This window comes from Erythrolamprus reginae, chromosome 8, assembly GCF_031021105.1.
Source record: "Erythrolamprus reginae isolate rEryReg1 chromosome 8, rEryReg1.hap1, whole genome shotgun sequence".
Lineage (NCBI taxonomy): Eukaryota > Metazoa > Chordata > Lepidosauria > Squamata > Dipsadidae > Erythrolamprus > Erythrolamprus reginae.
This window is the reverse complement of record NC_091957.1, coordinates 6630993-6658494: the sequence shown is the minus strand read 5'-3', so window position 1 is coordinate 6658494 and position 27502 is coordinate 6630993. Positions and strand designations below refer to the sequence as shown.

At 42.7% G+C, this 27502-nt stretch overlaps 1 protein-coding gene across 1 annotated transcript in view; it reads right to left on the bottom strand.

The window, feature by feature from the left end:
• Positions 1-27502, bottom strand: part of CACNA1B (calcium voltage-gated channel subunit alpha1 B) — a 207017-nt gene that overhangs the window by 134981 nt on the left and 44534 nt on the right. Inside the window, 3 exon segments of the mRNA XM_070759592.1 lie at positions 3680-3864; positions 5907-6059; positions 6771-6862. Coding sequence (XP_070615693.1) covers positions 3680-3864; positions 5907-6059; positions 6771-6862 — 430 coding nt within the window.

Here is a 27502-nt window from a genome sequence, read left to right as displayed (position 1 = left end):
TCTATTACGCGCTCTTGTGTTGTTGTTGTTAAAGGTGAAGTAGTCACTGACAATACAATACAAAACAATACTTTGGCCAATTTGGTGCCCAAAGTAGAAGAAAAGCCTTCATTGCGGCCACGCCAGCCAAGATTGGACAACCGTTTTGTCCAGAAGGATGTAAAGTTTCTTCTAGAGTAGAGGGTTGGACTAGAAGACCTCCAAGGTCCCTTTCCAACACTGTTATTTTATGTTTTATGAGATGTACAAAAACAGAAAACTTCATATCCACAGCTGCCCCCCTCTTTCCACCCTTGGTCTTCTTTTCTACTGTAGCTCTTTAATTGAGCCCATTGGCAAAGCAAATGTAAACCTCTCCCCTTCCCATCCATCCCCCCTCCTGGAAAAAAAATATCTTGGTCTGATTAATGAGTGCAATAAAGTAGAAGAGGGGGAAAAACCAAAGACCCTCTTTCCGCACCCCACCCCAGAGTGTATGGCTGTTTCTGCATCCGATAAGTAACTCTGTGAGTGTTTTTCCAGTAAATCTGAAAAGGATATTTGACTCCTAATTATGTAACCATAGCAGCAGCAGTAGCTCAATTTCTCTTTCCCTCTCTCTCTTTCTTTCTCTCTCTCTCTCCCTCCCTCCCTCGTTATCTCTCCCTCTCTTTCTTTCTCTCTCTCTTCAACTATCTCTCTTTTTCTCTCTCTTCCTTTTTCTCTTTCTTTCTCTCTCCCTCTCTCTCTTTCTCTCTCTCTTTCTTCCTCTATCTCTCTATTTCTCCCTCTCTTTCTCTATCTCTTTTTCTGTCTTTCTCTCTCTCTTTCTCTCTTTCTTTCTCTCTCTTTCTCTTTCTTTCTGTCTCTTTTCTCTCTCTCCCTCTCTTCCTCTCTCTTTCTCTTTCTCTCTGTCTCTCCCTCTCTCTGTGTCTCTCTTTTTCTCTCCATCTCTCTCTCTTTCTCTCTCTCAATCTCCCTCTCTTTCTCTATCTCTTTCTCTGTCTTTGTCTTTCTCTCTCTCACTCTTCTCCCCCTTACTTAGTTACTTACTTACTTACTTACTTACTTACTTACTTACTTACTTACTTACTTACTTACTTACTTACTTATTTGGATTTCTATGCTGCCCTTCTCCGCAGACTCTTATTGTTGTAAGAATTTTATTTTTTACAACAATAAGAACACAATACAATACAATGTGGCAAGTGAAACCCAACCTAACCCTAAAACTAATAATTAAAACCCCAATAATATAAAAAGCATTTTCATTCAACAACAGCCATACAATCACATCTGCAACTGGAGTTAAACTCAACGGCCCCAACCTGCCGACATAGGTTAAGTTTTTAAAACCCTGTGAAAGGCCAGGAGGGTGGGGGCGGTACGTATCTCTGGAGGAAGCTAGTTCCAGAGGGCCGGGGCAGCCACAGAGAAGGCTCTTCCCCTAAATCCCACCAGCCGGCATCGCTTAGCTGAAGGCCAACTCTGCAAGTAATCTGGTCTGATGCCATGTAGAGTTTTATAGGTCATGACCAACGTTCTGGGTCTGGCTGAGGCAACACCACAAATCTCTTCTCAAAGCTTTGATTTTCAAACAAATAAATCTTTTATTCTCTTTTCCACCGAATGGGTAGCAAAGTTACATGCCCGCGATGTAAGCTAACAGGCTAAATTTTGCAAGGGTATAAATTTCTCTAATCAAGCAGAGGGGAGTTTCAGGACACATCAGCCTTTACTCAGAGTTATCTCTAATCTAAATTAGCACAGTTTATCACGTTATATCAAAGGTTTACTTTTGGGAAGCGAGGAATGCACGCCATATTTCAGATACGCAGTTTGAACTAAAGCAGCTTGGTTGCCGATATTCTCTGGAAATTACGTCTCACCTATTACACCATTTTAACCTGCAGATTCAAAACTTTTTTGCCCCAGTGGTCTCCTCCCTTCTTTTTGCGAACCTCCCAAATCTCGGGTTGACCCAGGGGCTGTCAGCCACACACACCCCATTCTCTGAAGACGAACTGCTTTCCATGCTAACGTCTAAATCATTTTCTCCTACCCTCTCCGTCCCCACTGCCTTCTGACAACCTTCTTAAATCAGTGTAAACTAATTATTCTTATTATTAGTGATGGGTGAACCTAATCCGCACAATTCGGGTCCGTACCGAATTTTGCGGTGTTCGGTATGCCGAACACAAACCCAAAATTATTTCAAACTTCGGGCAAAGTTCGGGGTCGTGTTTGGCGTTCGGAGCTTTGACGTCACCGGCAGGTTGCTAAGGACGCCAAGGTGATCACTTCCTGGATTCCATGGAATCCAGGAAGTGATCACCTTGGCGTCCTTAGCAACCTGCCGGTGACGTCAAAGCTCCACCCCCGGAATCTCTTCGTGGGAGGGATTCCCCGTTTGGGTTCAAGTTTGGTTCGGGTTCAGCCGAATTTTGCATAAAGTTCGTCCGAACTTACCGAACCCGAACACTGTTGGGTTCGCCCATCACTAATTATTATTATTTATTGAATTTATATGCCACCCCTTTCCAAAGATTCGGGGCGGCTTACAACATATAAAAACAGTATACATCGAGATATGATTAATTAAAATTAAGAATTACATTTTAAAAATTTAAAAAGCCTATTAGCATACACACATGTCCATTCAAACAAGCCCACTTGGCCAGGGGTAGAATCTAATGACCCCAAACTTGATGGCATAAATGAGTCTTTAGACTCTTACGGAAGGCAGGGAGGGTGGGGGCAGCACAAATCCCTGGGGGGAGTTGATTCCCGAGGGCTGGGGCTCCCACAGAGAAGGCTCTTCCCCTGGGTCCCTCCAAGTGACATTGTCTAGTTCAGTGATGGTGAACCTTTTTTCCCTCGGGTGCCGAAAGTGAGTGCGCACACACTATCACACCTACATGAGTGCCCATACCTATAATTAAATGCCTCGGGAGGGCAAAGATTTATACTACTACTACTATTACTGTCTATACTATAGATATAATAAACTAGCATCTTACTAGTACCTTGCTACAACTATTTTAGTTCAATAACTCTCAGGAACCAACTTTTACAGCGTTACAGCTTCTTCAAAGCATACTTCCACGAACAGCAGCAGCACACAGCTAACAGCGAACAGACAGAGAGTGAGAGCAGGGAGCTCTTGCCTGGTTAAATACTTTTCACATAATTGCTAGGTTGCTGCATGCTCAACTGCCTCTGACTGACTGACGCCTCCCCCATCCCTCCAGAGGCCCTCCAGATGCCGAAATTGCCCTCCCAGAGCCTCTGCAAGAAAAAAAATCAGCTGGCCAATGCACAATGCATGCTAGAGCTGAGCTAGAGCAATGGCTCATGTGCTGGCAGATATGGCTCTGCGTGCCACCTGTGGCACCCATGCCATAGCTTCACCATCACTGGTTTAGTTGAAGGGATCTGGACGTCAACTAACCGGTCACTGGGATTCATGTGGCAGGAGGCGGTCCCATAAGTAATCTGGTCCCATGCCTTTGTTTCCTCTTCCTCAGAAACTGATATTTCCTGAGGCTGGCAAGGAATATTCACAACAACCAACACTTTGATTTGCGTTCGGAAACCAATCGGCAACCAATGCAGCTCCTGTTCGTGCCTCAGCTCCTGCCAATCTAGCATTCAAATGCAAATAGATCAATAGGTACCACTTGGTGATGGCAGAACTTACATTGTAGAGGATATCAGTCCACCCTTCCATGGTGATGCACTGGAAGACAGTGAGCACGGCAAAGAGGATATTGTCGAAGTTGGTGATTCCAAAGTTGGGGCCCTCCCAGTATTTTTTGCAGATGCCTTTTTCACAACGCCGAGCGGGCCAGTCTTCACCACAGGGGAATTCTCCCAGTCTCTCACCTGCAGGGAAATTTAAGGTGGGGTTTGGGTTTTTGGGGGGGGGAAACTTTATTGATTTTCATATATTTTCTTTAAAAACAATAACATAATTAAACTTTTAGTAGTTCTGCATTGGTGCATAAAAAGAACATTGAAACTTAAAGATAAACAAGACTTCCCCCAATATTATAAAATTTGGGGGAAGTTGTATGATTGGATAGAAAACTAAGAGATATGTATGTATTAGTGATTGGTTAATTTGGGGAAAAACTGAAATATGAGAATTTGGTTCAAATTTTGGAAGCCAGATGGCAAAGATGAGACATGGTGGAGAAAGATGGAGAAAATGAATTTTTATTTAGACTTTTAAGAATTGACAACGTTGCATAACATTAATAGAAATTTTTTTTTAATTTTTTTATTATCAAAATATAAACATGTACATCGTATAATACAACATATGATACATTACAAAACAAGAAACACACATTACGAAATAAAGAGAAAACAAAACAAATAAACAAAGATAAAAGTGTCGGCGAATAAACAGGGGAGCTGTATTGAAAACGAAAATTAGATCCAATTATATTTGCTTAATACCATGTTTCGAATAGATTATCAAGAATGTTGAATGCCAGAATTGAAATAAACATATTGAAGAGAAATTAACAAATAATAATAAAATTTCATCTTTAAATATATATAAAGTCTCATGTTATTCTATAAGATAATTAATTACTTTATACCAGATTTGTAACAGTTCAAGGATGTATTTTACTTTTCACTCTTAGAGCCTAATATTCTCGCTTTTGCTTCCTAGCCAATTATAGAAAGGGTCCCAACATTTGTTAAAAGTCTCCAGCGATTCATTTCTAACTAATAAAGTCAATTTTGACATTTCTGCGCAGTATACTATTTTTTTAATTATTACTTCATTTGGGGGTAGCTCATCGTTTTTCCACCACATGAGGAGAGATAAGAGCCTCCATTGAGTGAGTAATAAAAAAAGAAAAGTTTATATACAGTGTTCCCTCGATTTCCGCGGGGGATGTGTTCCGAGCATAGTTCCCTCTAAGCTGAGCAGTGAGCAATCGCTCACTTAAAAATCATCATCAACTCAGAGTTTTCCAAACCTGCCCAGAAGCCGAGAGGGAAAGAGTGAGAGGGAAGGAGAGAGAGAGGAAGAGAGGAAGAGAGAGAAACAGATAGAAAAAAGAGAGGAAGGAAAAGAGAAAGAAAAAGAATGGGAGTAAGGAAGAGAGAAAGAAAATCAAAATCTAGTTTGAAACTAGCTCAACTATTTAAGTGGCATTTTGATATTGATAGAGTTGCCCTATTATGAGCTCACTGTTATAGACACACAGTACAGTATTTTATTTTGAAATTCTCTGAGGCAAAACAGGGTGGGTTTTTTGTTTGTTTGTTTGTTTGTTTGTTTGTTTGTTTGTTTATTATTTCTGTGCCGCCCAGTCCCAAAGGGACTGCCGCTCAGACACTATACTTTTCCGCCCACCCACCCCAAAAAATTAGAGGGAACACTGGTTCCGAGACCGCCCGCGAAAGTCAAATTTCCACGAAGTAGAGATGCGGAAGTAAATACACCATTCTTTGCTATGGACAGTATCACAAGCCATCCCTTAACACTTTAAACCCCTAAATTACCATTTCCCATTCCCTTAACAACCATTTACTCACCATTATTACTGGTACTCACCATTGAATAAGGCACTTAGTGATCCTGACATTTATAAATATAATTATTTATTAACAATAATTATCTTTTTTGTTATTTATTTGCAAAAATTATTAGTTTGCCGATGAAGTATGACATCATCGGATGGGAAAAACCGTGGTATAGGAAAAAAACCGCGAAGTATTTTTTAATTAATATTTTTTGAAAAACCGTGGTATAGGCTATTCGCGAAGTTCGAACCTGCGAAAATCGAGGGAACACTGTATTACTGATTTTAAGCATTGTTGTTGAGTTTATAACTAGCTGATATTTGGCCTTGGGAAAGGCCATTTCCTCCTCCACGCACCACTGGTCTCCCCATGAAACCCACCTGTTTCGTTGGAGAAGCAAGCTTTGTGAAACTTGCCCATGTAGAATTCCAGACCAATAATGGCAAACATGACAATGGCGAAGAAGAGGAGGAGGCCGATCTGAAGAAGGGGTACCATTGCCTTCATGATGGATTTGAGGACAACTTGTAAACCTGGGCAGGGAGGGAAAAAGAAATAAATCCATGGAGGATCTTAGCAAAGAGAAGAGTCCAGCCGGAAAATATCTCAGACGGGAGAAAGACATTCCTCAAACATTTATTTTTTCAAAAAATATTTTTGTATTGATGTATATACATTTAAAAAGATGTACAGTAGCACCTCTACTTAAGAACGCCTCTACTTAAGAACTTTTCTAGATAAGAATCAGGTGTTCAAGATTTTTTTTGCTTCTTCTTAAGAACCATTTTCTACTTAAGAATCCGAGCCCGGAAAAATTTCCCAGGAAATTTGAGAGTGGCATGAAGGCCCGGCCAGTTTCCTGCCATTCCCCCTTTAATCCCAGCCATCTCGGGCTTTTCTGGGCTGCCAGAGGAGCCTTTCGGTGGCGCTTAAGGAGGCTTTGGCAGCCCAGAGCGAACGAAGCATGTCCTCATTTGACCCACCTCGGAAGGATGGAAGGCTGAGTCAACCTTGAGCCGGTGATGAGATTTGAACCGCTGACCTACAGATCTACAGTCAGCTTCAGTGGCTTGCAGTACAGCACTTTACCTGCTGCGCCACCCCGGGTCAATTTAGCTTGGATGCTACCTGGAACCTTGACACCCTAATCCCTTTACGTGATATTGATTCTAACCCTCTGCGAATGCAAAGGGGCAAAGCACAATGAGTGCTGGAATCAAAGTTTTACCGAGTTCTTAACTTACTTGGGATTCCTGAGACAAGTTTCAGGGGTCTCAGCACACGGACGGCTCTCAGCGTTCGAAGGTCAAACTGGGTCCCAGCTGTAGCCAGAATCCTACCCAAGGCAAGAGAGAAAGAGAAAGCGAGAGAGAAATAGCATTAGTGTAGCAGAAGGAGAGGCACAGCCTGAAGGTGGAGTCAAGAGAGTAATCAGCCTAGAATCATTATGTTGCCACCAATAGATTAAGTCCACCTCCTCTGGAATTCTATTGGTTCTTATCTAGTGCCAATTTAATGCTGCCTGTTGCGTGGCTAGATTCCTGTGTATAGCCATGAGCAATAAATCAACTGAACTGGAACTTAAAAACATGCACACCAAGACAAATTCCTTGTGTATCCAATCACACTTGGCCAATAAAATTCTATTCTAATCTATTCTAAAAGCATGATCCCGATTCTCTCATGCATCATCTTTTGGGACTAAAGATCTTGCATGTGTTCATGTTCTTGCAGACATTTCATTGCCCAGCCACATAACACCATCAGTGCTAGGTAACATCATCACTTAACCCCAGTGAAGTTACATTTTATTTATTTTTTATTTATTTATTTTGTCCAATACACAATGAGGGTTTTAGTGGGTATACAGTATATCTAAATACACATAGTTAAATACATGATGAAGGTTATAGAGGTGATACTCATAGTAAAATATATCTAAGAAATAATAGAAAAGAAGATATAGTAATAGAACATATCAATGAAAGAATAGAAGAAGAGATATAGGAATAGAAGAAAGGTATAGGAGATATAGGAGAGCAATAGGACAGGGGACGGAAGGCACATTAGTGCACTTGTACTCACTTCTTACTGACCTCTTAGGAATCTGGATAGGTCAACCGTAGATAATCTAAGGGTAAAGTGTTGGGGGTTTGGGGATGACACTATGGAGTCCGGTAATGAGTTCCATGCTTCGACAACTCGGTTACTGAAGTCATATTTTTTACAGGTCAAGTTTCAAGCGGTTAATATTAAGTTTAAATCTGTCGTGTGCTCTTGTGTTGTTGCGGTTGAAACTGAAGTAGTCGCCGACAGGCAGGACGTTGCAGCATATGATCTTGTGGGCAATACTTAGATCTTGTTTAAGGCGTCTTAGTTCTAGGCTTTCTAGGCCCAGGATTGAAAGTCTAATCTCGTAGGGTATTCTCTTTCGAGTGGAGGAGTGAAGGGCTCTTCTGGTGAAGTATCTTTGGACATTTTCAAGGGTGTTAATGTCTGAGATGCGATATGGGTTCCAAATGGATGTGCTGTATTCGAGGATGGGTCTGGCAAAAGTTTTGTAAGCTCTGGTAAGTAGTGTGAGATTGCCAGAGCAGAAGCTACGTAGGATTAGGTGTGCAAGAAAACAATCAAGCACAGAGAGCAAAAGACCAGGTCCACAGACTCAACTTTAAAAATGTATGTTTGTTTGTTTGTTTGTTTGTTTGTTTGTTTGTTTGTTTGTTTGTTTGTTTGTTTGACTTCTATGCCGCCCAACCCCAAAGGACTCAGGGCTGCTTACAACAGTATAAAATACAAGACAATAAAAAGAAGTCAAATATAAAAACTGAGTTATAAAACCATTAATTAAAAACTCTAATAAACATGATAAACTAACCCAACATGCATACTAAACATTCATACAATTTGGCCATAGTCGTTGTTGGTTCATGGCCATATTTATCTGTTGTGGTTAGCTCTGGTCCAGCTCCTGCCCCAAGGACTGTGGATGTGGGGGAGACATCCACATGCTGCAGGTATGTTTTGTCCCTGGTGGAATCTGCTGATGAAGGCTCCTCTGACCAAGAAGACATGAGTGACAGGGAGGAGGAGAGTGTGGCAGACAGCTCAGAAGGAGATCAATTATCTAGCTCCTCCTTGGATTCAGAACAAGAGTTAATGATACAGCCACACATGCGGAGAGCGATGCATAGGCAACAACTGAGAGATTATTAAAGAAAATGAGGACACCTGTGGTTGGGTGGGGCTGTGGTCATTAGTGAGGCTGCTATAAAGAGCAGCCTGTGGGTTTGGCCATTATGGAGGATTATCTGATCGTTGTGTTTCGTGACTTCCTTGCTGACTTTGACCTTTGTGTGCTGATTTTTCCCGTTTTGAAACTAACCCAGAGCAAAGTGTGTGTCACTTTGTGAAAGAAGAAGGACTGTGAATTGCCTCACAGTTGCAAGCTAAGTATCACAGAACTGATAAGGGACTTGTACAAATTACCAGTTTGTTTGGAGACGAGTGCTCTTTGCTATACCAAAAGAGGGCTTGGTTTAAGTGAATTTTCATTATAAAGAACATTGTTTTGAATTTTCAAACGTGTGTGTGTGTCTGAAATTTGTACCTGTGAATTTTTGGGAGGAGTCTACCAGAGAGCCCGACAGAACATTTATCAATTGAGCAATTTTTTATTTTAAAAAGGGGAGGAAAAGCTTATGGTCTCGGCAGCTAACTTTGTCTTAACTTAGAAGCATTTGTGCCCCCCTTAGGCCTTGGATGAAACACCACCAGGAAATCTCGAAAGGTCGACCAGAAAAAAACCACATTTGGCAACTGCTTCTCCATCGTTGCCAAAAACAGGACGTGGACACATCCGTCAAAGCACCCGGAGTTGAATTTGACTCAAAAGAGATTTTATCCCTTCAAGTTCTTATGAAAAAAAATGAATCAACCGAATTTCCCATCGTTGGCAAAGAGTTCAGAAGCCATCAATCCACAGTGGGGAGGTGGAAAGATGTTGCTCAGGAATAGAATTAGAAGTTGTAAATTGCTGGAGGGAAGGGCAGATGAAACCGATCCAAACGAGTATTTTGACTCTGTGTATTAATTGCTGTAAAGGTGTAGATCAAAGTGACAGCTCGAGAGGTGTGAAGCAGAGAAATATATAGAAAGCCTCGCCTGTTGCAATGCCTCCTGTCTTAAATATTAAAATATTATTTTAGAAGGCAGCCAGAAAATGCATTTGCAATTTCAAAGGCGAGCCTGTCACATCTAGCTGATTTAAATATTAAAAAAAATTGTTCGCGAAAGGGAATAAAAAGAGGATGGCAGTTTGTCACAATAGGCAGGCTCATTTGGAAATAGATCTTATTCTCTCCCGGATTTCGCTGAACTGGTTTTATGGTGGGTGTCAGGAACACAGAAAGACGGTCCCGCACGAAACGGGTGATGGTGATCCTAGGGCACGCGACATGTTGCCCTATGTCAGCTGCAGCGCCAGCTGATTTTCGGCTTTGGGAAAGTAATCATTGATAAGTGGAACATTGTGGCAGATGATTTTATGAACTACATTTAAATTGGTTCGAAGACCACGTAGTTCTAAGTTGTCTACACCAGTGGTCCCCAACGTTTTTTCCACCAGGGACCAGTTTCAGCAAGACAATTTTTCTATGGCCCGGTGGGGGCGGAAAGGGGTGTGGTTGGGGGCGGGATTAAGCATGGGGGTGCTGGTCCTCCCCGCCCCTCTTTCCTGCCATCACCCTGTGGCCGGCAGAACCTGCCTCCCAAGCCCTCTTGCCCAGTGGGGGCTAAGCGCTGGAGACAGGGGGTCAGGCTGGCCCTCCTGCCTCCCCCCAGCCAAAAACGCAAAAGCGCCCTGCGGCAGAAGCCAAAAGAGGCTTGAGCCTCTCGGTCCTTCCCGCCCCTCTGTCCCGTCCATCATCCTGTGACCGGCAGAACCTGCCTCCCGAGGCCTCTTGCCTGGCGGGAGGCGAAGCGCTGGAGGGAGGGGGTGGCGGCATGAGGGCCGGCAGCTGCTGACTCCACGGACCGGTGCAACATGCCCCGCAGCCCGGTACTGGTCCACGGCCCGGTGGTTGGGGACCCCTGGTCTACACCCAATATTTCAAATCTGGTTGCATAAGGTATTCTGTTGCGAGCAGAGGAGTGGAGGACTCTTGCCGTGAAATATTTCTGGACTCTCTCAATTGTATTAACGTCCGATATTTATTATTTATTTATTTATTTATTATTTAGATTTGTATGCCGCCCCTCTCCGAAGACTCCGAAGATATGCAGTGTGGATTCCAGACAGGTGAGTTGTATTCAAGAATTGGCCTAGCAAATGTTTTGAATGCTTTGATTAGCAGTGTAATATTGCCAGAGAAGAAGCTATGCAACATTAGATTGACTATTCTAATATCCATATGTTAATATTCATATGTTAATATTAATAACATATATGTTGTGTTCATATATGTTCGACATACGTTAGGTATAACATATGTTATGTTCATACTTATCTGTTTTCTCATGCATGCTAAACCTGATCCTACGTAGCTTCTGCTCTGGCAATCTCACACTACTCACAAGAGCCTACAAAATTTATGCCAGACCCATCCTAGACTACTGCTCATCTGTCTGGAACCCATACCAGATCTCAGACATTAACACCCTTGAAAATGTCCAAAGATATTTCACCAGAAGAGCCCTTCACTCCTCCACTCGAAACAGAATATCCTATGAAAATAGACTAACAATCCTGGGTCTAGAAAGCCTAGAACTACGGCGCCTAAAACATGATTTAAGTATTGCCCACAAGATCATATGCTGCAATGTCCTACCGGTCAATGACTACTTCAGCTTCAACCGCAACAACACAAGAGCACGCAACAGATTCAAACTTAATACTAACCGCTCCAAACTTGACTGTAAAAAATATGACTTTAACAATCGAGCTGTCTAAGCGTGGAACTCATTACCGGACTCAATAGTGTCAACCCCTAACCATCAACATTTCTCCATTAGACTATCCACGATTGACCTCTCCAGGTTCCTAAGAGGCTAGTAAGGGGCGTACATAAGTGCACTAGTGTGCCCTTCGTCCCCTGTCCAATTGTCTTTCCTTTATCTCATATATCATATATATTTTCTTCCTTTCATATATCCTCTCCTCTATTTTTACATTTATCTTTATATATTTTACTTCATGTCTATTCTCTTCCTATGTATTTGTGTACTGGACAAATGAATAAATAAATAAATAAATGCTTAACAAATGAAATAAATAAATGAAATGAAATGAAATAATATGTTTCCAACAATCCCTGCAATTAGTTAAATGATCCTTTTCCCCCCCTCTCTGCTCATTGCAATTCATTCCTCCCAGGCATGAATTCTCGATGAATTTTCTCCCATCTGTCTGTGCTGATTATTTTTGTGTATGTGTGTGTGTGTGGTACTCTCCATGACGGCTAACATTTTAAGCTAGATCTTTGCAAGATGTAGTGTGCTTTGCTGGATAATGAGCCCGGCTTCTAAGACACCACCCGAATCTTTCTTTTGTCACTCAAGGAGACCTTTGTTGAACCTTTCCAGGATTAGGAAGATTTTTAAAAAGTGGTGGTGGTAGAAACCAGAGGAAAACTTGTGAAGCTCTTGTTCTCAAAGGAAAAAAAATCAGCTTTGCAAAACCTTCAGCAATGTTCTCATCGTGCAAAAAAAAAGGGGGGAGGAAAATTGTCTATTTTAGCTTTCCTTGGCCATTTTCCAAATGCATAAGGAAAAAAATGTTCTGTGTTGCATTTCTCCTAGAAGATGGAACTTTTACAGCAAGTTTTGGCCAATTAAGATGGTTTTGAGGACCAAATAGATTTATATTTTCTCCAAAAATACCGTACAATGCAAATCTCTCAGATTTTGCTTTTAATTATTCTTATTCTTATTCTTATTCTTTTATTCTTATTCTTATTCTTATTCTTTTATTCTTATTCTTATTCTTATTCTTATTCTTATTCTTATTCTTATTCTTATTCTTATTCTTATTCTTATTCTTATTCTTATTCTTATTCTTATTCTTATTCTTATTCTTATTCTTATTCTTATTCTTATTCTTATTCTTATTCTTATTCTCATTCTCATTCTTATTTATTATTATTATTATTATTAATATCATTATTATTATTATTATTATTATTATTATTATTATTATTATTAATTAGATTTGTATGCCGCCCCTCTCCGAAGACTCGGGGCGGCTCACAACAGTAATACAAAAACAATATGACAGTGAGACAAATCTAACATTAAAATAAAACATAGCTAAAACCCCAACAATTTAAAACCATACAACACATACATACCAAACATAAAATATAAAAGCCTGGGGGAGGATGTCTCAGTTCCCCCATGCCTGGCGATAAAGGTGGGTCTTGAGCAATTTGCGAAAGACAAGGAGGGTGGGGGCCGTTCTAATCTCTGGGGGGAGTTGATTCCAGAGGGCTGGGGCCACCACAGAGAAGGCTCTTCCCCTGGGGCCCACCAAACAACATTGTTTGGTCGACGGGACCCGTAGAAGGCCAACTCTGTGGGACCTTATCGGCTGCTGGGATTCGTGCGGTAGAAGACGGTTCCGGATGTATTCTGGTCCAATGCCATGTAGGGCTTTAAAGGTCATTACCGACATTTTGAATTGTGACCGGAAACTGATCGGCAGCCAGTGCAGGCCACAGAGTGTTGCAGAAATGTGGGCGAATCTAGGGAGCCCCACGATGGCTCTCGCGGCCGCATTCTGCATGACCTGAAGTTTCCGAACACTTTTCAAAGGTAGCCCCATGTAGAGAGCGTTGCAGTAATCGAACCTCGAGGTGATGAAGGCATGAGTGACTGTGAGCAATGACTCCCAGTCCAGGTAGGGCCGCAACTGGTGCATCAGGCAAACCTGGGCAAATGCCCTCCTCGCCACAGCCGAAAGATGGTGTTCCAATGTCAGCTGTGGATCGAGGAGGACGCCCAAGTTGCGAACCCTCTCTGAGGGGGATTTTTTTTTATGCTTCCCGTTTTTCAGGTACATCCAACCTCTGAGGTTGAATGACGGTCATCATAAAACATTTCCAAGTTTGAGGTTTCAGGGAACTGATTTAAAAAGAGCTTGCGTCTTTCCCCAAGGAGTCGATCTTGGCCGATCTCAGAAAGCTTAGCTGGAAAGGAGGCCACCTGGAGATCACAGGTTGGGACAGTAGACTGGGAATTTTAAAACCCAAATTCCCCAGAAGAAAGAAAGAATGAATAACCACCACCACCACCCAACTTCACTGCTGGCAGGAAAATTCAGTTTGACGTCTTCACACAGTCACCAGGAACCGAACTCAGCTTGAAGGAGAATTGACCTTTGCTTAAAAAACTGCATTGCAGATTTTTAAACAGCTAAAAAACACTCTTGGTGATTTTTTTTTAAAAGAAGAAATCTAACAACCCATTCTTGTCATCCTACCCCAAACATCCTCACTCCATATTGGAAATGCTGAGAAAATTTTTAAGGAAGAAAAGGGTGTTAAAAGTCACCAAAATGTAACAGGACTATGAATCATGGAGTTTGTAGTATTTATAATCCTGAAAATAATACTATTTTGAGAAATAATCTCCCTGAAGTTAGAAAAGGAATAGCAAATGGCAAGGCCACTTCTCATTAATAAGCTCTGTTATTTAACTTCACTTCACTTTATAATAAATACTTGTACAGTGATACCTCGTCTTACAAACGCCTCGTCATACAAACTTTTCAAGATACAAACCCAGGGTTTAAGATTTTTTTGCCTCTTCTTATAAACTATTTTCACCTTACAAACCCACCGCCGTCGCTGGGATGCCCCACCTCCGGACTTCCATTGCCAGCGAAGAACCTGTTTTTGCGCTGCTGGGATTCCCCTTAGGCTCTCCTCCATGGGAAACCCCACCTCCGGACTTCCGTGTTTTTGTGATGCTGCATGGGAATCCCAGCAGTGCAAAAACGGGCGCTTCGCTGGCAACGGAAGTTTGGAGGTGGAGTTTCCTAGCGAGGGGAACCTCAGTGAAATCGCAGCATCACAAAAACACAGAGGTCCGGAGGTGGGGTTTAGAGGACTTTGGTGTTTTTGCGATGCTGTGATTTCACTGATGCTCCCTTCGCTGGGAAACCCCACCTCCAGACTTCCGTTCCCAGCGAAGAGCTAGTTTTTGCAATGCTGGGATTCCTCTGCTGGGATTCTCTTGCAGCATCGCAAAAACACAGAAGTCCAGAGGTGGGGAATCAGGGGAATCCCAGCAGCACAAAAACGGGCGCTTCGGCTGGCAAAAGGGGTGCATTTTGGGCTTGGACGCATTAATCGCTTTTCCATTGATTCCTACGGGAAACATTGTTTCATCTTACAAACTTTTCACCTTAAGAACCTCGTCCTGGAACCAATTAAGTTTGTCAGACAAGGTATCACTGTACTTATTAATATTACTTTTTAAAAAATAATTATTAAATGTTATAAACTTAAGAATACTGTAAATAATAAATGCATACAATTTCATTTTAACTTCACTTTGATTTATCTGCCTTTGTACGAAACCCACCCAGCTCACATTTCAAACGATAACTTAAAATCGTTTCAACGAAATAAGAAACAAGCCTGGGAACAAAAAAGAAATAAAAATCAATAAGCTTTAACTAACAAGAACAGGCAGCAACTGCTTTCCATATTTTCAAGTAAAATGTTGCATTGCCTGCCTATAAAGAGGAACAAGCCCTAAAAAAAACCTGGCAAAGACCAACCAGACACTGAGTCCAATTTCTTGAAGCAAGGAGTTCCACCGGTCATGGCAGCCAGATTTTTTAAAAATCTATTGTTTTGCATTTTATGTTTATTGACTATACCTTTGATATACACGGATGAGGAAAAAAGCAAGGGCTTCCCATTGGAATTAAAGCAGAGAGTGATGCAGCATTATGTTCTTTAAAAAAAATAAGAATGGTATTTATGAAGTTTAATGGAAAGAAGGACCAGGGGAGACATGATAGCAGGGTTCCAGTATCTCAGGGGTTGCCACAAAGAAGAAATCAAGCTATTCTCCAAAGCACCTGAGGGTAGAACAAAAAGCAATGGGCGGAAACTAAACAATGAGAGAAACAGTTTAGACCTAAGGAGAAATTTCCTGACAGTTAGAAAAATTAACCAGTGGAACAGCTTGCCTCTAGAAGTTGCGAATGCTCCAACACTGGAAGTTTTTAAGAAGGTGTTGGATAACCATTATAGAGCCAGGGTGGCGCAGCAGGTAGAGTGCTGTACTGCAGGCCACTGAAGCTGACCATAGATATGTAGGTCAGCGGTTCAAATTTCATCACTGGCTCAAGGTTGACTCAGCCTTCCATCCTTCCAAGGTGGGTCAAATGAGGACCTGGATTGTGGGGGCAATATGCTGGCTCTCTTAAAAAGTGCTATTGCTAACATGTTGTAAGCCTCCCTGAGTCTAAGGAGAAGGGCGGCATAAAAATCGAATGAATGAATGAATGAATGAATGAATGAATGAATGAATGAATGAATGAATGAATAAATTTTTAGTGTAGGGTTTCCGGCCTAAGCAGGGGGTTGGACTAGAAGACCTCCAAGGTCCCTTCCAACTATGTTATTATTACTGAGAATATTAGAAATAATATGTATGGATGTGATTGATTAATTTTAAGCATTGGGGTTTTAAGATAGTACTTTAAGGTAGATTTTATTATAGATTTCTAATGCATTTGCATAAATTTGTTGTAAGTCTCAGGAGAAGGGTGGCATAGAAATTCAATCCAATCCAATCAATCAATCAATCAATCAATCAATCAATAAATATTATTCTCCTACATGTTGAGTTAGTACCACTTTCAGCAAGGTCAAAAAAGGCAAGGCTCATTCTAAGGATTTTAGAATGTTTGATTAAGTTATTCCACATCTCCCAAAACTCTATTGGAATTATCCTGTTTTGAAGGGTAAACAGCAGGGGTGAAATCCTAGCGGTTCCGCCCGGTTCGCACGTACCACTGCTTTGGAGAACCGCCAGCGACGCTCAGCCCACCCGCCTGGAAACCACCATTTTCAGTTTTTTTACCCTCTGCGCATGCGCAAAGGTGTTTTTTAAACCTCTGTGCCAGTTATGGGTTGCAGCCGATGCGGCTGGAATCGGGGTTCCAGTGGCAGAAATTGAGATGGGTACACACCTCTGCGCACACAATGCGCACACCTGTGTGGATGTGTGAGATTCGGCTTCTGCACATGCACAGCAAGTAAAATCTCGCACGTAGGAACTTTGTGATTTTCGGCGGTTTTTTTTTTACTGCTGCGCATGCACGAAATCACAGAGATCGCCAAAAATCCATAAGATCTCTCTCGCGAGAGTGTCCTTGTGTGAGATTTCACTTGCTGCGCATACACAGAAGCTAAATCTCGGGCCGACGAGGAAATTTTGAAATTTTTGGCGGGTTTTTTTTTTGTTTCTGCACATGCACAAAATCAAACAAATATCCATAAGTCGGTGAGATGTCCCGCGCGAGATCGTCCTTGTGTGAGATTTCATTTGCTGCACATGTGCAGAAGCCAAATCTCGTGCCGACGGGCACGCACGCACCCTCCGAACACACGCCCACCTGCAACGATCCAACAGGTTGTACCGGTCGTGGCCGGTGAGTGGAACCCCCACCTGTTCTGCGTATGCCGAATTGGTAAGGAAGGTAAGTAGATTTTACCGCTGGTAGACCCGTCTTCACCCATTAGAATCGTTTGAATAACCGGAATGGACAGAGCAAAAAATGAAATGTAATGAAGCATCTGTTTCTTCGCTTTGCGAGAGAGCAGAAAACGCCGAAGTCAAACCCCGAAGATAATTCAACAACAGGGCAGAACGGAGAGAGAATACCAGGAGTAGGGAAGTCCCCAGTTTAAGAGATTCTGCGTTTCTGCTCAGCTGGTTGCAGAACCCTCCGTTCCCCTGTAAGCCAACCTGACATTTGCTCTGCTACTGACTCGGCCAGCAGCTAAGGAGGATCCCAAGAGATTTCTCTCTTTCGGTAACCCTTGGAAACCACCAGGAAGGGGGTTCACTCGGACGCACGTTCAGCCAATACGGTTTGTGCAACGTGGCTTGTTGATACGGCACTGATCTCTGGGGTTTGGGTCAAAAGGCAAGTGACGCGGAAAGGAGTAGAAAGCAATTTCGAGACTAAGAGATGCAGATGGTTTCTGGCTGGCCTGGCTGCCGGTTCGCTTCCTGATGCGCTGCGTGGGTGGGCATATGGGCGCGCTGCTAAAAACCCAGATTTTGCGAATGTGCAGAAGCAAAAAACTTGAAAATGGCAGTGGCTAGGGCACCACCAAAATATCTGGCTTGGTGACCCAGGCCGCCAAGTTACTACCAGTTCCATAGAACCAGTCCGAACCAGGAGAAACCTACCTCTCGAAGGAGGGAGGGAGGGGGAGATAGGGACGTCACAGGGAGAGAGAGGAAAGAAGGAAGGTTGGAAGGAAGGGAGGGAGGGAGAGAGGGAGGAAGAGATGGGAACATGACAGGGAGAGAGAGAAAGAGGGAGGAAAGAAGGAACATTGGAAGGAAAGGAGGGAGTAAGGAAAGGAGGGAGAAAGAAGTTGGGAGGGAGGGGAAGGAAAGGAAGGGAGGGAGGAAGGAAAGGGGGAAGGAAGGAAGGAAAGCAGGAAGGAAAGGAGGAAGGAAGGAAAGGAGGAAGGAAAGGAAGGAAAGCAGGAAGGAAAGGAGGAAGGAAGGAAAGGAGGAAGGAAAGGAGGAAGGGAAGGAAGGAAGGATTCTGGGACAAGAATAATGCAAAATCTCCATTTCCACCCCACTTTGGGACCCGCCAGAGGTGGTATTTGCTGGTTCTCCGAACTATTCAAAGTTTCCACTGCCGGATCTCCAGAACCTGCTGGATTTCACCCCTGACGCCATCCCAATTGTGGCAGCGTGGACAAAGTGATCAAGGTGAGGGAAGGCAATCCAAGGAAATTACAATTACACACCACCAAAGTCAGCTCCAACTTCTCATCTTACACAAGGCAAAGCAGCCAAGATATGCTTCAAGGTGAGCCAGCTCGCTGCCAAGTTATCTGCTTTTCTTATTTCCCCAGTGTCTCACCGCATGCTTCTCTCTCTCTCTCTCTCCCCCCCTCTCTTTCTTTCTCTCTCTCTCTTCTCTTTCTCTCTCTTTCTTTCTCTCTCTCTCTCTCTTCTCTCTCTCTCTCTTTCTTTCTCTTTCTCTCTCTCCCTCTCTTTCTTTCTTTTTCTTTCTCTCTCTCCCTCTCTTTCTCTCTCTTTCTCTCTCTCTCTCTCTTTCTTTCTCTTTCTCTCTCTCTCCCTCTTTCTTTCTTTTTCTTTCTCTCTCTCCCTCTCTTTCTCTCTCTCTCTCTCTGGCTCAACTCAACTCAGTCCTCCAAGTCACAATAACAGAAAAGCAAGATTTGGAAGGGACCTTGGAGGTCTTCTAGTCCAACCCCTTGTTCAAGCAAGAAGCCCTAAACCTTTCCAGACAAATGGCTGTCCAATCTCTTCCTAAAAGCCTCCAGTGATGGGCTGTTTTTCACACTCCAGGCTTTAGGCAGCTTCCCTGAAGCCTCCGGAGTGCAGAAAACAGCACAACAGGGAAACCAGAAGTCCATTTTCCTGAACTTCCTGTTTGCCCACTTGGCCATTATTTCACCCTCCCAGGCTTCAGGGAGGCCTATGCATCATTTTGTGGCTTAGGGGAAGCTTCTGAAGGGTAAAATAGCCTTCCCCAAGGCCGAAAATCAGCTGGCCAGTACTTGCATGCCCTCTGCTACGGCTCTGGGTGCCACCTGCGGCGCGCGTGCCATAGTTTCGACATTGCTGATCCTAGACGACCGTCAGCTGCTTGTCTTCATGGGTTCCCCACCACTGTAGCTTACCAACATGAACAAACACAAACACACACACACACACACACGAGTTTGGTTTGTCATTTCCACTCCCCCGTGCTCTGAAAGCAGGTTTCAGTTGCTCTGGGCAACTGATAATAACCTAATAAATTTAAACCCTGGGCTGTTATTGGATCAAAGCCCAGAAGTGCATGCGCTGAAAGGAAAGGATAGTCAACCCCACATTAATTACATTAGCAAAGTAATCATCTCTTCTTTCTATTCAGGTTCGAAGGAGAGGTTGTGTGTGTGTGTGTGTGTTTTGCTGTCACTAAAGCTGCACACACTGGTCCATCTAGTCTGCCCTTATACTATTTCCTGTATTTTATCTTAGGATGGATAGATGTTTATCCCAGGCATGTTTAAATTCAGTTACGGTGGATTTACCAACCACATCTGCTGGAAGTTTGTTCCAAGCATCTACTACTCTTTCAGTAAAATATTTTTCTCACATTGCTTCTGATCCGGACCAGATTATCTCAGGGACCGCCTTCTGCCGCATGAATCCCAGCGGCCAGTTAGGTCCCACAGAGTGGGTCTTCTCCAGGTCCCGTCAACTAAACAATGCCGCTTGGCGGGACCCAGGGGAAGAGCCTTCTCTGTGGCGGCCCTGGCCCTCTGGAACCAACTCCCCCCAGAGATTAGAATTGCTCCCACCCTCCTTGCCTTTCGTAAGCTACTTAAGACCCACCTCTGCCGCCAGGCATGGGGGAATTGAGACTTCTTCTCCCCCTAGGCCGTTACAATTGTATGCATGGTATGTTTGTATGTATGTTTGGTTTTGTATATTAAGGGGTTTTTAATTCGCTTTTAGTATTGGATTATCTTTATATATTGTTTATGATTGTTTTTAGCCGCCCCGAGTTTTCGGAGAGGGGCGGCATATAAATCCAATAAAACTTGAAACTAAACTTTCCCCCAACTAACCTCAGATTGTGCCCCCTAGTTCTTGTGTTCACTTTCCTATTAAAAACACTTCCCTCCCAAACTTTATTTAACCCATTAACGTATTTAAATGTTTCGATCATGTCCCCCCTTTCCCTTCTGTCCTCCAGACTATACAGATGGAGTTCATGGAATGAATGAATGAATGAATGAATGAATGAATGAATGAATGAATGAATGAATGAATAATTACTGTTCACAGGATCTCAAACCAGAGATGGGATGTTAATAACGGAACGGTGTGAGGTGGGCTGTTTGAATATTGTTTTTCTACCCTTGAAACATAGAAACATAGAAGATTGACAGCAGAAAAAGACCTCCTGGTCCATCTAGTCTGCCCTTATACTATTTCCTGTATTTTATCTTAGGATGGAGATATGTTTATCCCAGGCATGTTTAAATTCAGTTACAGTGGATTTACCAACCACCTCTGGCTGGGGAATTCTGAGAGTTGAAGTCCAAATATCTTCAAGTTGCCAAGGTTGGGAAACACTGCTCCAGACTATACAGATTGAGTTCATGAAGTCTTTCCTGATCAGTTTGATGCTTAAGACCTTCCACCATTTTTGTAGCCCATCTTTGGACCCGTTCAATTTGATCCATATCTTTTTGTAGGTGAGCTCTCCAGGACCGAACACCGTATTCCAAATGTGCTCTTCATCTTATCTTAGGTAAAAGCGCTTTGTCTTATCTTAAAGACTAAGTTCTGAGATGCTTTATGGTTCTTATGACACATTTTGTTATATATATATATAAAAAAGACAGATATTGTCCAGTTGGGCTCATCCCTTAGAGACTGTGGAGACCCATCTACATAAACCTTCTTGGCAGCCGTATGAAAGCTATTTATCATTGTTTTCTTCCAGGTTGATGTCCTTTCCATTCCAACAGTTTTGTTTTGTTTTTTCTGGTAAGCTTCCATCCAAATATTAATCGGGCCAACTCTGCTTAGGTTGGGGAAGAATCAACCGAAGTCAGCTAGGTCCTTCCATCTATTGTGATTCAAGGACATTGCGTAAGCAATCAATAAATCCAATTTTGGAAACTCTTGTCTAGCAGGCTTTGCAGAGAGCGTTCTCCTTCCTTGCTTGCCTGCAGAGGTTGTGAGAGCTCCAACACTTGAGACTTTCAAAGGGCGATTGGACGGCCATGGGTTCGAAATGGTGTAGGGACTCCTGTTTGAGCAGCTGGGGGGGGAGTTATATCACAATGCAAGTAAATGGTTTGTAACCATGGGAAAGGCTGATGTAAGCCATAGCCATCATTTTTTTTTTAAATTTATTTATTTATTCTTTGTCCAATATACAATACATATGAAAGGGAATAGACATTAAGTGGTATATAAAAGATAGGAAGTGAAGAGGAAGAGAAGTAGGTGGGAAGGGGAGAATATATATGATAAAATGGAAAGGAAAGACAATTGGACAGGGGACGAAAGGCACATCAGTGCACTTATGTACGCCCCTTACTGGCCTCTTAGGAACCTGGAGAGGTCGATCGAGGAGAGTCTGAGGGAGAAATGTTGGGGGTTGGGGGTTGACACTATTGAGTCAGGTAATGAGTTCCACGCTTCGACGACTCGATTGTTAAAGTCATATTTTTTACATGTAATCATGGGTTTGCTAATTGTGCTGCAACCTGATTGGCTGTATCCTATATAAGGAGGAATGACTTTATTGATTGATTGGTTGATTGATTGATTGATTGATTGATTGTTAGAGTTGAAAGGGACCACGAAGGCCATCGAGTTCAACCCCCTGCCCAAGCAGGAACCCTATAGCACACCAGTCAAGTGGCAGTTCAATCTTCTCTTAAAAATGTCCAGAGTGTTGGAGTTCACAACGTCCGCTGGTAGGCTGTTCCATTGGTTGATCGCTCTGACCGTCAGGAAGTTCCTCCTTATCTCCATGTTGAATCTCTCCTTGGTCAGCTTCCAGCCATTGTTCCTCGTCCGGCCCTCTGGTGCCCTGGAGAATAAAGTGATCCCCTCCTCTCTGTGACATCCCCTCGTCTACTTGTAGACTGCTATCATGTCCGCTCTGGCCCTCCTTTTCTCTAGGCTATCCATGCCCAGTTCCCTCAGTCTCTCTTCGTAAGTCTTGGTTTCCAGTCCCTTAATCATCTTGGTTGCTCTTTTTTGCACCTTTTCCAGAGTTTCATATATATGTACACATATGACATATATACATAGAATTAAAGAGTATATTTTGGATGTTAATAGTAAATAGAGAGGGAAATTGCATCTCTTTGAACCCTCGACATGAATGATGTCAAGTTGGCCGCCTTTTAAGCCAATCACATGACCTTTAAGCCACTTCCCAGTCACATGATCATCAAGCCACTCCTATCTGGTCACATGGCCGGCAAGCCATACCCACAAAATAAGCCACGTCCACAGTATGATAGTAAAAAATTTTGCTGAGCTACTCAGGATCTCAATACTCTGATTTACAAATGTGCCAATGGTTTTGCAAATCCTTCCACGTCCCCGGAAACTATTGTTCAAAGCAATTAATTACCATCAGAAGTGGGTTAATTTTGCTAATTATGTTCATTTTGGGGAATGGGTGGCTTAATTGCCATCTCCTACCCCCACGTTACTGACTACCCAATCTTCGGAAAGCTTGTTCCAGCCAAAACTCTTCCTTCTGAAGGACGTCCAACAATTTGCCACCTGCAGCTCTCTCTAGATGGTTATTATAGTTCAACTACCCCAAGGCTCTCTACATGGGGCTACCTTTGAAAGAGTGTTCGGAAACTATCAACGGTGCAGAATGCAGTCACGCGAGCGGTCATGGGCCTTCCTAGGTATGCCCATGTTTCTTCTGGACGCAACTCAAAGGGAGGGAGGGATACAAGGAATGAAGGGAGGGAGGAAAGAAGGGCTCGTAATGTGAAATCTAAGCCTGCATTTCAATTGAAACCCTGATTGCTCCTCTTTTTTCATATCCACCACCCTGATTCTCTGCCCCCTTTACTTCCGGGATGAGACAGGCAATCCCTTCGGTTCCCTGACACCCTTTAAATCATTCTGTACTGAGATCCTTCTGCACTTAGATCCTTCTGCTGACTTCGTTGGGTCCATTATTAATAGAAACATAGAAACATAGAAGACTGACGGCAGAAAAAGACCTCATGATCCATCTAGTCTGCCCTTATACTATTTTCTGTATTTTATCTTAGGATGGATATATGTTTATCCCAGGCATGTTTAAATTCAGTGACTGTGGATTTACCAACCACGTCTGCTGGAAGTTTGTTCCAAGGATCTACTACTCTTTCAGTAAAATAATATTTTCTCATGTTGCTTTTGATCTTTCCCCCAACTAACTTCAGATTGTGTCCCCTTGTTCTTGTGTTCACTTTCCTATGAAAAACACTTCCCTCCTGGACCTTAATTAACCCTTTAACATATTTAAATGTTTTGATCATGTCCCCGCTTTTCCTTCTGTCCTCCAGACTATACAGATTGAGTTCATGAAGTCTTTCCTGATACGTTTTATGCTTAAGACCTTCCACCATTCTTGTAGCCCGTCTTTGGACCTGTTCAATTTTGTCGATATCTTTTTGTAGGCGAGGTCTCCAGAACTGGACACAGTATTCCAAATGTGGTCTCACCAGCACTCTATACAGCGGGATCATAATCTCCCTCTTCCTGCTTGTTATACCTCTAGCTATGCAGCCAAGCATCCTACTTGCTTTCCCTACCGCCTGACTGCACTGTTCACCCATTTGGAGACTGTTTTCTTTTATATGTTGTGAGCTATCCCGAGTCTTCGGAGAGGGGTGGTATATAAATCAATCAATCAATCAATCCAACTAATCAGGTGTTTACAGTGGGGCTGTCCCTCTGACCTTCCTGCCAATCAGCTTTTGGGAGAATTGGCGTTAGACTTATGGTTGGGGGTCACCACAACATGAGGAACTGTATTAAGGGGTCACGGCCTTAGAAAGGTTGAGAACCACTGAAAGAGCTCAAAGAAGAGCCACAAAGATGATTAGGAGAACAAAGGATGAGTGGTGGTGAAAATGGTACCTCCTGCAGGCTATCAAAGAAAAGGGTTAGGGCAGAGTGATAAGGGTCTTCCAATACTTGAGGGACAGGCACAGAGATGAGAGTGTTGCTCTGTTCTCCAAAGCACCGGAGGGCAGGACAAAAAGTGATAGGTGGAAACTCCCCAGAGTAAGATCCAGCCTAGAAGAACTAAGGAGAAATTTCCTGAAAATGTGAACAATTCACCAATGGAACGACTTGCCTTTAATCTTGTGGATGCTCCATGGCTGGACACAGGTAGGGAATGGATGGATGATGGATGGATAGATAGATGAGAGAGGGATGGATGGATGGACAGATGGATGGATAGACAGACCAACATAGATAGTTGATAGATGATAGATGACAGGTAGGTAGGAAGATAGATAGGTAGGTAGGTAGATAGATAGATACATAGATACATAGATAGATAGATGAGATAGATAGATAAGATAGATAGATAGATAAGTTTGATTGATAAGATAGATAGATAGATAGATAGAGAGAGAGAGAGAGAGAGAGAGAGAGAGAGAGAGAGAGAGAGAGAGAGAGATAGATAGATAGATAGATAGATAGATAGATAGATAGTCCTGTTTGTTGCGGAATATCCATATCTTTACATCGAACTAGATCTATCTATAACTACAGCTATATCATCTAGATAGATGGCTGGATGGATAGATAGGTAGATGTAATCAGATGATAGGTAGGTAGGTAGGTAGGTAGGTAGATAGATAGATAGATAGATAGATAGATAGATAGATAGATAGATAGATAGATAGATAGATAGATAGATAGATAGTGGATGGGTGGGTGGGTGGGTGGGTGGATAAATAAAAAGACAGACACATTCCTTGCATGAGGAGAGACAGATCAATAGAAAAGCTATGGAATGACTCACTGGCAATTACTGCAATAAAAACTCAGAATTAAGGGAGTGTCAACTCCAGCTGTTTTAGCCTCAACATTTACCGCAAGACCAAGTAGAGTCCTGTCCTGAAATGGTATGACCATCAAAACAGGGGGGAATGTCATATTTGTGCCTTCTGGTATTGTAAGTCACTTATTGATTTAAAAAACAGCCTTGCACTGAAGTATTCGGCCAGACATCATTCATGGGGAAAAATTGCTGGAAAGTGAATGGAATTGCCCATGAATGAAGGTTGCAGGTTTTTTTAAATACACAAACACACACACACACACTAATCCTAAAGAGAAAAAGAATTATACCACCCACCCACCACGGTAGAGTTTAAATATACCAATTGAAAAGGGTGTTTGCAGAGGTGTTGAAGGTATCGGCTGTTTTTAGCTATGTGCGCAAATAAATAAAATAAAAGTCCTTTAAAAGCATTTACACCCCACGCGTATTAACAATACACATCTTGGGTTCACCCCCGACACGCCAAAGGTAGATTGGCTAGCTTATCATCTAAAGACTGAGATCTGAAGTGATCATCAGGAAATCAAAGTGAATGATGAAATTTAAGAGTCTGGTGCTGACTTTTACACAAGAACTCTTAATGTGGACCGCAGCTCTGCCTAGGGAACTCTGGATGACTGTAGTAATCCTAACACATTTCCCCCCTGCTAAAAAGACATGGAGGGAGGAGAAACAGAGGAGGAGAAAGTGGGAGAAAGGAAATGTATCCTTACCCAAGTGATTAGATCACACATTTGCTATTCCACCTACTCATTGGCTACAGTTTGACGTCAGCACCCAAACGCATTAACTATATTTGACATCTCTGGACTAAAAATATAAGGGGGGGAGAGGAGGAAGGAAAGAAAGGAGAGAGAGAGAGGAAGAAAGAAAGAAAGAAAGAGAGGGGGAGGGAGGGAAAGAAAGGAGAGAGAGAGAGAAAGAAGGAAAGAAAGAAGAAAGAGAGAAAGAAAGAAGGAAAGAAAGAAAGAAGAGAGAGAAAGAAAGAAGAGAGAGAGAAGAGAGAGAAAGAAAGAAAGAAGAGAGAGAGAAGATAGAGAGAGAAGATAGAGAGAGAGAAGAGAGAGAGAGAAAGAAGAGAGAGAGAAATAGAGAAAAAAGAAAGAAAGAAAGAGAAAGAAAGAAGGAAGGAAGAAAAGAAAGGAAAAAAAAGGAAGGAAGAAAGAAAGAAAGTAAGAGGGAAGGAGGGGCAGAGGGCATATATTCAGATATTTTCTGAGAGAAGGGGAGATGCCACTGTTTAAAAACAATGTTCGCTTTGTGCAGCTCTAACCATCTACACAGTTCAGTGAATGCATCCATTTTCACTCCCATCATACAAATCCGCAACCTACTTGATCAGCTTTTTAGAACTCTAGGCACCATTTAATCCATCAATCAGAATAGAACTGGGAGGGATCTGGGAGGTCTTCTAGTCCAACCACACTCAAGCAGGAAACCAGGGGTGTCAAACTTGCGGCCCGCGGGCCACATGGGTCACACGCTGGCCACGCTCAACCACCCTCTGTTTTAACAAAGGGGGGAGAGTTCTGATACGTCACATAGAGTTTGACACCTCCACCCTATCCCATTTCAGACAGGTGGCTGTCCAGTCTCTTCTTAAAAACCTCCAACCCACAGCTTTTGAAGATGTTCCGTTGGTTGATTGTTCTCATTGTTAGGAAGTTTACTCTTTAACTCCAGGTTGTTTCTCTCTTTGTTTAGTTTCCATCCATCGACTCTTTTCTTGACTTATGGTGCTTTGGAAAATAAGTTGGCCCTCCACTTCTTTGTGTCAGCCCCTCAAATGTTGGAAGACTGCTATCATGGCTCAACCACAACAACACAAGAGCACACAACAGACACGAACTTAAAGTACACCGCTCCAAACTCGACTGCAGGAAAAACAACTTTAGTAACCAAGTTGTTCATGCGTGGAACCCACTACCAGACTTTGTAGTATCATCACCTAACCTCCAAAACTTTTCCCTTAGAGTGTCCACTGTTGATCGCTCCTGGTTCCTAAGAGGTCAGTAAGGGGCGGATCCCCTGTCCTAATGTTTCTCTCTTATTAGTATCATGCTCTCTACATGGGTCTACCTTTGAAAAGTGTTCGGAAACTTCAGATCGTGCAGAATGCAGCTGCGAGAA